This window comes from Phyllopteryx taeniolatus, chromosome 2, assembly GCF_024500385.1.
Source record: "Phyllopteryx taeniolatus isolate TA_2022b chromosome 2, UOR_Ptae_1.2, whole genome shotgun sequence".
NCBI lineage: Eukaryota > Metazoa > Chordata > Actinopteri > Syngnathiformes > Syngnathidae > Phyllopteryx > Phyllopteryx taeniolatus.
The window spans coordinates 27,569,949-27,583,310 of NC_084503.1; the positions used below are offsets into that span (position 1 = coordinate 27,569,949).

The following is a 13,362-nucleotide window of genomic DNA, read 5'->3' on the forward strand; positions in this document are numbered from 1 at the left end:
AAGCTTTTTACTGGCAAGAGGGTGAGGTGCTGATCCCAATCTGCTATCCAGCAAGAATCTGGTAAAGGCTTTTCATACATTAAAAGGGAGAAAGAGGCCTTTAAAGGGAGCAGAAGGTGCTTGAGTGTCTCGCTTGTCGCAAAACATCTCTGCCCAGCTCGGCCCGCATTGTCCTGCATTCACCTCTCAAAAGCGTCCTCGTGATAGATGGATGTTCCATGCTCGCTCAGCCAATGAGGAGTGTGCAAGCATATGTAACTTCTTCCTGACACTGAAAAGAAGTAGGTGGTTTAGCCATTAGGGCCAACTGGATCCACACGCCTTTTATTATGAGTCTAGGGACATAAAAGCCTTGCAAGAAACAGGCTGGTGAATTTTTATGTGATTTTTGTGGGCCCCTAGTGGGACAACGACCCAACAACAGATTTGCCTTTTCTTCTCATGCTCCCCCAAAAAGGGAGCACCACAAAAGCTGGGGAGTTCTGCTCCATTTGACCCCATGGAAAGCATATGTCCATTCCAACCAACTTGTATTTTGGCTCCAAGATGGAGTGCCTTTGGGGCCATAGGAAACCTCCCTGCCCACTTGACTGTGTTACAATGCCTTCAAACAAAATCACTTGTCAGGACTCTTCCATTTTTGGGAGTGTCTCTGTCCCCGCACCCAACCACCCATCCAGCCCCTTTTCACTTCAAACATGTTACTCTGATGTTGCAGACACATTTTTCTAATGTTTTACACTCCATATAACCTGCTGTCTGTGGTGAAACCTATTTTACCCGTTGACATAATTGATGGGCCTGACAACATTGCATGGGTGAGTTCGGCACAAAGGCCTTATGTCGCAGGGACACATTAACAAAATACTACACTACCTCATACTGTATAGACACAAGTTAGAGGTACGCCACAGTTTTACTCAGCATTATCTTGTTCTTTCATTAAACACCCATGTTTTTAAATGACAACAATTCAAATGGCTCAGATCAGCTCAGGCAAAATGACTTAATATACGTGCTATCACTTACAAAAGATAGATATTTTTCAAATATGTTTGAGTAAATTTTTTTTGTTTTTAATACCAGTATTTCAACCATGGGCACTGCAAAAACCACAGCACATCAAACACATCAGTCAGGACGTGACACACTATCAAAGAACAACCCAATGGCGTAGAACCAATATCTCCTGAATTTACTTCATGGTAAGTAGATGCATTTTTTATTTGAGAGGAGACAGGGTAGAAAGACAATGGATCACTCTAACAAAATAGAGACTGGCATGTAATACCCCTAAAAGTGCTAAGCCGCAACGATAGGATGAGCTAACGTTAGCATGTGCTCATTTTTGTGATTTGTAACTGTTTATTGTCAAATGCTACAATTATGCTGCAGTTTTATTTGATATGAGCAAAGTTTTGGGAGACTGTGGAGTATATAGTGATACTAAGGGACACCAAAAGAATGAGTTAATGCTGGCATTTGTTGGGTTTTGTCATTTCTAGTTGTCTAACTAATCTTACAATGACACTGCAATTTTAAACAGGTGTATCCCCTCACTTACAGGGCAGCAAGACAATGGACTGCTGCAAAAAAAAACAACGAGACTAATACTTGAACATACAGACCCAAGGCACAGCAATCAATAGCGTTTGCATTGGTGTTTCTTTTTGTCATTTCTAGCTGAGTATCCTCAAATATTACAATGACGCGGCAATTTAATTTGAGGAAAAAGCAGCACGAAACCGACTGCTGCAGCCAAGGGGAGACTGGATATAATACTGCAGCATTCAGCGCTAAGGCACAACAACAGACTAGCATGTAGAAGTACTATTTTCTTTTCTCAATGTAAAAGCATTAATCGGAAGTCGAAATACGAGCCTTCTAAAATCATATGGCAGCAAGCAAATGTTAAGAAAATGAACAAATGTGCACACCCACAATTAAACTTCTGTAATGTCACAGAACAATCAATGTGTTCTGGCATTATTTCTTCTTGGGGTTAATATAATTTTGCCACCATTGAGGAGTTTGCCCTCGGGAGCAAAGTAACTCAACGGTGGCATGCCGCAAACACATACTGATCATTCGTCTGACTACAACTCAACCTGACAGTATCACAGGTTGCCGGTTGTTTAGGTTGACGAGCAGAAGCTTTCCATTTCCCCCCCAGCAAGGTACCTGATGCCTTTCTCCCCCTGCGGTCAAAGCAATATTAGTCTCTTGTATTTGAAGGCACAAAGAGATTGAGACAACGAAGAGGTTGTCAAAATCCCACTTGGCTCAGCTTGGTAAAATCAGATATCATCGCAGCTGAGCTTGTCAAAAACATCAGTCTGCTGTTTTGTAAAATGTAGTTAGAACCTGCAGTTTTGAGCCTGTATTATTACTGTATTGAGCCATTATGACTAAAAATAAAATGTAAAACATTGATCTTCTGCATGGTAAATGTGGAAATATTAGAGCAGGGTGGTGAAATACAGTTATGTGTTGTTAGTATGTTTCATTGGATGTTTCCCGTGAAGGGACAAAAATACCTCTACTAATCATTTTTCCTTAAGGGGTGCCAATATTTTCTTCGCATGCTGCACAAATAAAACTTTTGTCTTTCTTGCACTTCCATCACTTCACTTCTAAGTAATATCTCATTTGAGAATGACCAATTTCTATAAAGATTTAAGGAAGAAAAGATATACCTTAATTTCTCGTGTATAATGCCCCCCAAAGTTGACATAAAAATTCGGGAAAACCCTTCTACCTATGTATAATGCATTTTTACAATGCGTGATTTTGCTTTTACCCATATGATCAAAATATGATTATCTGTATTTTGTTAGTTTTTTTCAAAGAATTATTCTGAAGTTAAGCACTTTATTTGAACACGTAATTCTTTTTATTTACTTGCTCTTATTTTGAAATTCACATCCCTACTTTTATTTAGTAAATGACAAAACAGTTTTGCTCATATGTTTGATTACCCAGTTAGAATTTGTAAGATGGGTAATTTTTTTTAAAGAAAACATAAAGGTCCAGGCGCAACACATTTAATTTTATTTTAATGGGATTCTAATTAAACGGTCAAACATTTCAGAAAAGCATTATCAATAAACAAAACATAACCATAAAGAAATTAATGGTGGTTGTTCAGTCATCAGTCATATTTATAAAAAAAATAAAAATAAAAATATTTCACAAATTCTGCCAGGGTATGTAAAATTATGAGCACAACTGTACATACATGCAGTCATTCGTACCCCTGTCATATTGGAATTAAAATGTAGGCTACACCTTTTTCATAACCACTCGGTGGCGGTGGCATATTAGAATGAAAGTGTACACCTTTCTCCTAACCTCTCGGTGGCAATGGGATATTGGAAAGAAAGTGTACAGATTTTTCATAACCTCTATATTTATAAAAATGTGAAAGTTGTTTTCCATTTTCCCCTATACGTATGAATAATGCGCACTATTGACTTTTGACAATTTTTTGTGGGGGTAAAATGTGCATTATACATAAGGCATTATTCATGACAAATTACGGTAATACTTTTTTTTTTTTTTTGTCCTGTTTGGCTGTTAGGTCAAGCAGAATGGAAAATCTGTATCCCCTTTATGCCGGAATAGTTTTACTGTGTCACAGCAGAGTTTTTAGGCTTCCACTGTGGTTTCTTAGTATTATTATTGAGGTTTATTGCGAATCAGACTTGATCAATCGAACAGAACAAAGTTTCTAGAAGGGAGAGAGAAACAAAGACAAAAGACAAAGCACTAATTGTAAACAGGATGAGAGAAGTAAATCATTACAGTATCTATAACAATGAAACATTAAACATGAGTGTTGCATGGGGCTGTAGTGCTACACCCTGTGAGGGAAGGACAGGACAAGATAGAACAGGACAAGGACAGGAGAAGAAGCATGCAGGACAAGGGTCGTTAACCCGACTGTACAACTAAAGTGTGGTGGGATTAATTATGTCAATTATAAAAGTCTACAGGATGAGAGTTTAAGTGAGGGGATACACAAGCAATTTGCATATTAATGAGTTATTTATCGCAGTAAGTGCGTGACCCCCACACCCAATGAAAGAGTCCTAGGGGTGTGTGCCTGCGGATACATGCAAGTGAATTGACACCGTTTTACATGCACAAAGACTGACAGAAGTGTCCTGTAATTGCTGTGGCCGCACCGCAGAGGCTCAGGACCCCACACAATCAATCCAGGGGCGGGATCAAGCCCAGTGGTCCACCCGAGAGCAGTCCGGTGGACAGGACACGTCCCACACCGAGGAACCCAGGGCGGTCCGCCGGCCCCACGAGGCGCCCAATGGTTCTTTGAAGTCCTGGTGTCAGGCAACTAAAGCATTTCAAAGGGTGTAAACCAGACATGCCCGAAGTCCGGCCCCCGGGCCAAATCCGGCCCGTGTTCATATTTCCACTGGCCCGAAGCCTCTGTCATAAAATCAATAATATGTGTCCCGGCAGTACAAAATACACACGCAATTTTATATTTCACCACAGGATGGCAGTAAACTTGTGCCCGAACTGTCGCGGGCCGTTTTGCGCATGATATGTTTTTTGCCCATTTCTAAAATGGCAACTGGAAGTAAGAAAAGGAATGTTGATAGCGAGGGCCGCCGTTTCCAGGACAAATGGAAGTCTGAATATTTTTTCACTGAATTTAGAGACAACTGCATCTGCCTAATTTGCCAAGAGACTGTGGCTGTGTTAAAGGAGTTCAATATAAAGAGGCACTACCAGACGAAACATGCTAATTATGACAAGCTAACTGCGAACGAACGCAGTGAAAAATTGAAGCAACTGGAAGCTGGTTTAACGGCACAGCAACACTGTTTCACAAGAGCCAATGAGTCGAATGAAAATGCAACAAAGGCAAGCTATGAGGTGGCAATGCTGATTGCCAAGCACAGCAAACCTTTTACTGAGGGTGAATTTATTAAAGACTGTGTAATGAAAATGGTAGACATTTGTCCTGAGAAAAAGCAACAGTTCGCCAATGTTTGCCTGGCTCGTAGCACTGTGTCACGAAGGATCGAAGAAGTTTCTTCTGATATTAAGAGACAGTTGGACGCAAAAGGAGTGGAGTTAGAATTTTTTTCGTTAGCCTGTGACGAAAGCACGGATGCATCCGACACCGCTCAGTTACCGATTTTTTTGAGAGGAGTGGACAGTGAAATTAACGTGTGTGAAGAGCTACTTCACCTCCAGAGCCTTAAGGACCAAACAAGAGGGAAAGATTAATTTGCTTCTGTTTGTTCCACCGTAGATGACATAAAATTACAGTGGAATAAAATCACGGGGATTATTACGGATGGCGCACCTGCCATGGTTGGCGAGCACAGTGGATTATCAACCCTTGTGTGTAACAAAGTAAGCGAAGAATGAGGTAAAGCTATAAAACTCCATTGTATTATTCACGAACAAGTTCTATGTGCTAAACATCTGAAATATGATCACGTTATGAAACCGGTGATAAAGGCTATTAATTATATTCGCTCCAAAGCCCTGTACCACTGCCAGTTTCAACAATTTCTACTTGATATCCACGCTGTATACGGAGATGATGTGTATCACACCGATGTAAGATGGCTCAGTCGGGGGTCTGCACTGCAGCGTTTCTACTCACTCAAAGAGGAAATTGGACAATTCTTGGCAAACAAGGGACAACCGATGCCAGAACTGACCGATACTGTTTGGCTGTCTGTTTTTGGATTTTTAGTTGACATAACCCGACATCTGAACGCCCTGAACATGAGCCTTAAGGGGCAAAATCCATTGATAAGCCAACTGTATTCACATATTAAAGCCTTTCGGACCAAGCTGCTACTTTTCCAAACCCACCTGTCACAAACGCAGCTCAATACCACACATTTCCAATCTCTGCAAGAAATAATGACGTGTTTTCCAGCGCACAATATCAGTGCGCAAATGAGGAGGTATGCCGCAAACATCTCATCTCTGACTGAGGAGTTTCAACAACGTTTCAGGGATTTTGCAACTATTGAAAAGGAGATCACGCTTTTTTCTTCTCCCGTTTCCGTGGATCTCAGTGACGTTCCAGCCCACCTGTAGTTGGAGCTCATTGAGCTGCAGTGTGACACAGAGTGTCGCAGCCGGTACCAACAACTCCCTCTTGTCAACTTTTACCAGCAGCTGGATAAAGACAGGTTCCAAGAGATTCGTACATTTGCTAAGAAAATTTTGAGCTTGTTTGGCTCGACATACTTGTGCGAGAAGACATTCTCAGTCATGGACATGAATAAGAACCGCGTGAGGACAAGACTAAGTGACTCCCACCTGCGTGACATCTTGCGCATTAAAACCACCGATTTTGAGCCAGACCTGCCCCATTTACTGTAGTCGAGATCTCAGTATCACCCTTCACATTAATGCAAACGTTGTTTGTTGATTCTGATGAATAAAATTTGAGTTTGAGTCAAATTCCATAAAAATACTTTATTTTGCATTTAATTAATTTCTATTTTAACCTTCATTTATCCAGGTCAGGCAGTTATCAGATCTACCTAGCAGCAGACAGCATAGTAAAACTAAGTAAAATAAAAATAAATACAAAAAAGCATTCCCCTCGTCGGTAGCATGTAAAATTAATGCTGGTCCGTATGACAATTTTTTTTACGTCAATGTGGCCCCTGAGCCAAAAAGTTTGGGAACCCCTGGTGTCAACAGTCGCAGAGACACTGGGAGAACTCTTTTATAGAGTGTAAACCATTCTTTAACTTGTCTCTGTTTTAAAACCATCTTCAATACAGGCATGCCATGAAGACACAATTTTACCTTTCGATAATTGTAGTAAATGGCTCTTTCTTATTTGACCGCATAGGCAGATGCTTGATGGTGTTAAAATCTGTTCCTGGCTTGTGGTGTTAATAAGTGGCCTTTGGCTCCCCTCTAGCCTAAATTTCTGCTTGTTTACATACCCTTCTTGGATAAAGGACGAGCCATGTTTAGGCCTATCTTTAGTAAAATAGACAGGGTTGTGTTTAGTGCTTGGAGTCCCAAACAAATGGGCTACCCTGGTCCCATTTGTCCTCTGGTTCGCCTGAGGATGTGTCCTGAAACAATGAGGCTTGGGTGGTCAGCATCAAGATGGAGGGTGTGGCGGCTTGAGGACAGCTACTGCCATCATGGGGTAAACAGACAGAATGAAGGGTGTGATTTTGGATGATGCAGGAAGACAAATGAATGCCAGGCTTCACCAACAAACAAACAGTGGCCTGGCTAAATGGCCTTGGGATCAGCTTGAGGGTAATCCCGAGAGTCTCGCTCAACACCATAGTCAGAATACGCATTGGCAAACACACATGCTTTTACAGTATATGGGCAAACACAATGTAAGACATCAGAGCCACACCCAAAATCATCTGTTATCAAGTTTGGAGCATGTTATTTTACTTGGCTAAAGGACAATGGCAACGAAACATAGTACACGAAAAGCCTGAACTGATTGGTTCTTACTCAAAAAGCTGTGCCATTGCAGTGTTTCTGGCCATGTCAGCTTTGTTCCTTCGTGTCAGCATTTTTCATATATCAATCAGGGTTTTTTTAAACATTGTTTTTATTTAATGATTAGGTATCTTGATGAGGTATCTTGTCAAGGATCCATCCATCCATCCATTTTCTGAGCCGCTTATCCTCACAAGGGTCGCGGGAGTGCTGGAGCCCATCCCAGCCATCATCGGGCAGGAGGCGGGGTACACCTTGAACTGGTTGCGAGCCAATCGCAGGGCACATACAAACAAACAACCATTCGCACTCACACGCACACCGACAGGCAATTTAGAGTCTTCAATTAACCTACCCTGCATGTTATTGGGATGTGGGAGGAAACCGCAGTGCCCAGAGAAAACCAACGCAGGCACGGGGAGAACATGCAAAGTCCACACAGGCGGGGCCGGGGATTGAATCCCAGTCCTCAGAACTGTGAGGCAGACGCTCTAACCAGTTGCTCACCGTGCCGCTTGTCAAGGATTCTTCAAGTAATAATTTTGACTAAATAATTCAAATTAAAAAAAGTGTTTATGGCTATTTAGATTTTCTAATCTACCACATTTACTTATTGATTTTGCAGGTTTACCTTAAGCAGCTATTGGCAAAATAAGCACAGAAAGTTGAGTTGTGTGTCATAGTAGGTTTGTCCTAAATAACGGTACGGTGACATGGTTATTATTGTCATTCTTGTAAACTTTTTCGTTATCCTTTTGGGGGCAACAGTAGCTGTTTGGTAAGGACCTGGGCTTCGGGAGCACAGTTCAAGTCCCGCTTTGAACGAGATGAAAAATGACAGCTACAGTAGTTGTTGGAGAGATGCTAGTATGCTTCCTGTCTAATTTTGAGGTACCCTTGAGCAAGAGACCATCCCTATCCCCCCACCTCAAGAGGTGCAGCACAGTTTGCGTGCCCTCTGACATCTGACATTTATCCCAGCATGCCTCCATGTGTGTGATTTGATTCTCTGTGTGTGGTGTACAAAAAAAAAGATGTATATTGAATTTCCAATTGAAAGATTGTAATCTGTCTATTATAAATAAAATAATAATAAAAAAAATCTTAAATCCACATTAAATCTTTGCTGCAGGGCCCCAATGGCAATATCTCCCAGCTGAGACAGCAACTTTCCTAACCTGTCACCAATCCCAGGAGGACATTTTTCAGTGCAAAGTTACAGTCTCCATAGCGAGACAGTCACCACCACTGTTTTCATCTGGTCGCTCTAATTTTTGGTGTCTCCTCTAAGTCAAATGTAATCACTCACAAGGTGACACTGTCTTTTTTTTGACACCTGTCTTGAAAAAGATGTAAGCGCATTACACTGTCGGCGAATCACACCGCTCTCCTTGGGAAACACACACAGAGACAATCAAACCTTTCTTCAGCAGGAATTAAGACAGACAGGTAGATTGTCACCAAAAAAAAATGCAAAGGAGAAGAAATAGCATCCCTACTTGCATTGTGGGTGTTTTTTTCCTTCTTTTTTTTAAAAAGATAGCTAAGAGGACTCACGAGGCAGGTGACTGTTAATGGGAAGAAATGAATGCACTTGACTGGTGGATATGACAGAAAGAGAGTGCTCTTAACAAGGTGTCACAGTCAGGGTTAGAGATCCATCACTTTCACAGGCGTCTCTGAGAAAGCCCCCAACATTTTTACAGATATTCAAAGAGCCAAAAGAGTTTGTGAAGGATGGAAGAAGATGTGGGGAAGGAGGGCAATGAGGAAGAGAGAATTTGAATATGGCTGACAGCACTGCATTTAATTTGGACTGCCATATCCTTTTTCGTTTGACTCCGTCTCAACCGGCTTAAAAGCGGCAGAGGACTGTGCAGGCAAAGGTTTGCCAGGATGCCGCCGATTAGCACTGATGTGCCACGTCACACTTTTAAGCCAGCCTGTAATTCATGTTCAACAGGGGGATACTTGCACATTACACTTTGCCGTGCGAGGCCGTGATTAATTGACTCACACTTTAATATAGGGTGTAATTTGCCCATCCTCTGATGTGAAACTGACAGAAATGCCAGACTTACTGTGTGACGCCGTCCTGTGGATGTCACAGTAGAAACTTGGGCCGCACTTTGAGGATAGCGGGAACTGCTTAAAAACATTCTACCTTAATTTCATATAAAACGAAATTGCTGAACTTGAAGACAGTCCAATCTGGAATGATAATCGACCTCTGATTTTTTTCCATAAAAAAAATTATAGAAATATCAGCGATAAATTTCAGTGTCATAACTTTGATTGATTTTATATATACCTTTAGATTGTCATTGGCACTTTTAGATTATTACAGTCAGTGTAAGGTGAAAGGTTCTACATAAATTTTTTTCTATTGCATAAAAGCATCAAACAGTTGCTTTATCCAACCTTAAATGTAATATATTTGATTTGATGTCATTTTATTTCATTGCGAAATTATCTAAACATTTGAAAAGATTCTCAAAAAGTATTGAGAAATTCTACAAAAATGTATTGTAATTATTGAATATTTTCACAGAAATTCTCAAAAAATGTTGGGCTTTCTCAAAAAATGTTTAATTCTGAAAAAATATCGGCAGAATCTCAAACAAATCTTAAATTTCTAGATTTTTTTTTTTTTTTTTTTAAATCTCAATTTTTCCCAAATTCTCAAATAGTGTGGAGAAATTCTCCGAAGTTTTCACAGTTTAGCAACCCTAATTCATTTTTGTACATCTCGTTAAGTTCTTTGACACCACATTCATCTAAGCATTCCTTAGGCCTGGTACGCACAATTTTTTTTCCACTGTTAAAATATATTTTATCTGCTATAGACCCCACACATAAGGATACAAAAATCTGGCATTGCACAGTTTTGGTCGGTGGTGTGTGGTGTGCTCCGAGAATCTCAGCACAGTAGACCACACACATAAAGATTCTATTGCACCGCCAATCTCAAAGTCTCCCATGATCACACAGAATCTCACATAACTGAAGAAGAAACACTTCCGTACACACGCCAATGTTTCCCAGAGTGTTCCTGAAGGTTGCCAGAGTCGAGAGCCTTGTAAAATGGCGATGTTCTCAAAAAATGACTTGCTTTGGAAAATACTTCTTACTGTTGGAGGAACCCAGTTTTATACATAAAATGACATCGGGTAAGACATTTTTTTTTCACTTACGGTCGCTTCCATATTCAACATGTTCTTCTTTGATTGCCTATATTCTGTTTCACATCACCCTGTTCGGCATCATGACTCGGGAGAAGTCGGCGTTCCCACACACATGAAGAGTTTTGGTCGTAAATATTGAACATGTTCATTATTTGGATTGTCCTCCCCGACCTGTTTCGGACCCTAAAATCAGAATGAATCCACTCTTGACACATAACAGACCTAAGGACAATTTATAGGATAATTTTATGAGAAATAAATTGTCTCGTGTTTGACATGCTTGGTCAGGAAGGGGCAAAATCATCACAAAAACAGGCAGATTGTCTTTACAGAACCTTGTTTTGTTCACTGTGGCCTTCCCCAAAATTGGAAAGCAGACATTTGTCCAAAATGTTCATAGCGTTTCCTACTTTTGCTTTTTGCCTTTCAGACCATGCTGTTCTTGTCTAAAGTGGAGGAGGAGGAGGAGGGGCAGGTGGGCGAGGGTAGGAGAGACATGGCAGAGACGCTCCTGTCTGCATTGATAGACAGACACCAGCAAAGACAGACATGGAGAGAAAGGTGGCACACACGGCACATGAAAAGTGAACGTAACACAGTCAAACAGTCTTGAACTGAATCACATCATCTGCGTAGAAGTTCAACGTCATTACTACGTATTTCTGAATAATCATGATGGGATGGTCGATTGATGTACATTGTCAGCACGCCATTAGTGTCCTTTTAGAATCACTGTCCCCATCAACTACTATTGGTCTATGAAATTTTACCCAAGATACTTCCAATACCGAAAGTCTTTTTTTTTTTTGGTGTTGAACCACAATTCTCAACTGTTTTTATTTCAGTCACACTTAGTAGTATTACTATTATTTAAGTTTCATTGCAATTAATCAGACAACATAGGAATTAGGAGATTGGATTTTGAGCAAAAATTACAAGTCCTCTTATGGTGGTAAACCAATGTCACTTGGTGCATGTTTATTCATACAACACATTTTATTCCCCCCCCAAAAAATATATATACATACAGTAGAGACATAATTTGAAAGAAATATAGCACAAATGACTTGTTAAACTTTAGAAATTAATGAAGTGAATTTGTGTAAACACACTGTAAAGGTTTAAATGATACTGTATATAATACACAGACACACACATACACACACATATATATAATTATGGCGGCACGCTGGAAGACTGGTTAGCACATCTGGCTCACAGTTTTGAGGACCGGGGTTCAAATCCCGGCCCCGCCTGTGTGGAGTTTGCATGTTCTCCCCGTGCCTGGGTGGGTTTTCTCCGGGCACGCCGGTTTCCTCCCACATCCCAAAAACATCCATGGTAGGTTGATTGGACACTCAAAATTGCCCTTAGGTGTGAATGTGTGCGCGAATGGTTGTTTGTTTATATGTGCCCTGCAATTGGCTGGCGACCAGTTCAGGGTGTACCCTGCCTCTCGCCCGAAGATAGCTGGGATAGGCTCCAGCATGCCCGCTACCCTTGTGAGGATACAGCGGTACAGAAAATGGATGGATGGATGGATATATAATTATTATTTTTCCTAACCCTGAAAATTCTTGAATAAATTCTTGAATAAGCGACATTTCCATTGGGGGTATAATGGAAATGTCAAATCACTCTTTTCCTGATGCGGATTCTCCAGACACACGCGGCAACATGTTTTGGTGTTTGGTTTGTGCTCCCTGGGCCTGGCACCTATCACAGCTCACGCAGCGACACGTGTGTCCTGGATAAGTCCATTCACTTCCTTCCCTCCAGATAAGAGTGCAGAGAGCAGTACATTGGTCATCGGTTCAGATAAAGAATGGTCTCACTCGCGGAAAACACACGTGCACTGATTGTTGTTTTAGCTGTTGCTTCTCACCACTCCGAGTCTTGTATAAACTAACGAGGTTCACATGATTCCCTGCTTATTGTCTCTCTTAGACTTGACCCCTGTGTCAAACACATACACACACACTCTCACACACACACAAACACACACCCACACAATCCAGAACAATCCAGAACCCGAAAAGATATTTTAAACCAGATTTTTATTTATTTTTTAATATCTTAGATTCTGAAAAATGACACACCCAAGTGTTCCCACGATACCTGTCTGTTTTGGTGGTGTCACCCCCAGTTGACCCGAAACTGTGCCCCAGTCCAGATGAGCCTTGTAAACAAGCTGTTTCCACACACCTTGCTTGGCCATGTCGACGCCCACGGCCCTGATGGCACATTCCAAGACACAAGTGCTGAAAGCCAGAAACCATCCCTCCACCATCCGCCGACCCACCCCCCACTCACCGGCCGAAACATCCGCTCTGTCCCCCCCTGATACCAACCCTGAATCTTAAAATCGAATAGAATAAACCTTTAATCGTCCCTCAAAGGAGAAATTCCAGTCAGTAGTATGGCCAGTGTTTGTATCTATAGTTACAGCATCAGGCACTGGGAGCAGCAATGATGCAATATTACATAATAATATATGCTATATGATATGTACTAATAAATATGATTAAATAGTATATTTACAGATGTCAATGTGAATTGTTAGTTAACATTATATGTTGCAAAACACTATGTATCAATAAATAGGGTAGTTTACATTACGAACTGTACCGCAAAGTGAACCATACCACAGTGCAAGCCATACAACAACAATAATCATTCTACCAAGTAAACCGTA

General features: G+C 41.0%; 1 protein-coding gene across 10 annotated transcripts in view; it reads left to right on the top strand.

Annotated features, from left to right (window-relative positions):
• fto (FTO alpha-ketoglutarate dependent dioxygenase) overlaps positions 1-13,362 on the top strand; it is a 255,315-nt gene that overhangs the window by 107,794 nt on the left and 134,159 nt on the right. For 6 of the 10 annotated variants that reach the window (XR_009787382.1, XM_061765574.1, XM_061765576.1 and 3 more), the window contains exon 8: positions 11,098-11,228. The exons of 3 other annotated variants lie outside the window; for them this stretch is intronic. Coding sequence is in view for 6 of the 7 variants with exons in the window: in XM_061765574.1 (XP_061621558.1) it covers positions 11,098-11,228 (131 nt within the window). In the remaining variant the exon portion in view is untranslated. Of the gene's footprint in view, positions 1-1,086; positions 1,206-11,097; positions 11,229-13,362 lie in introns of those variants that run through there. One more of the 10 variants, XM_061765583.1, reaches the window with a different exon arrangement.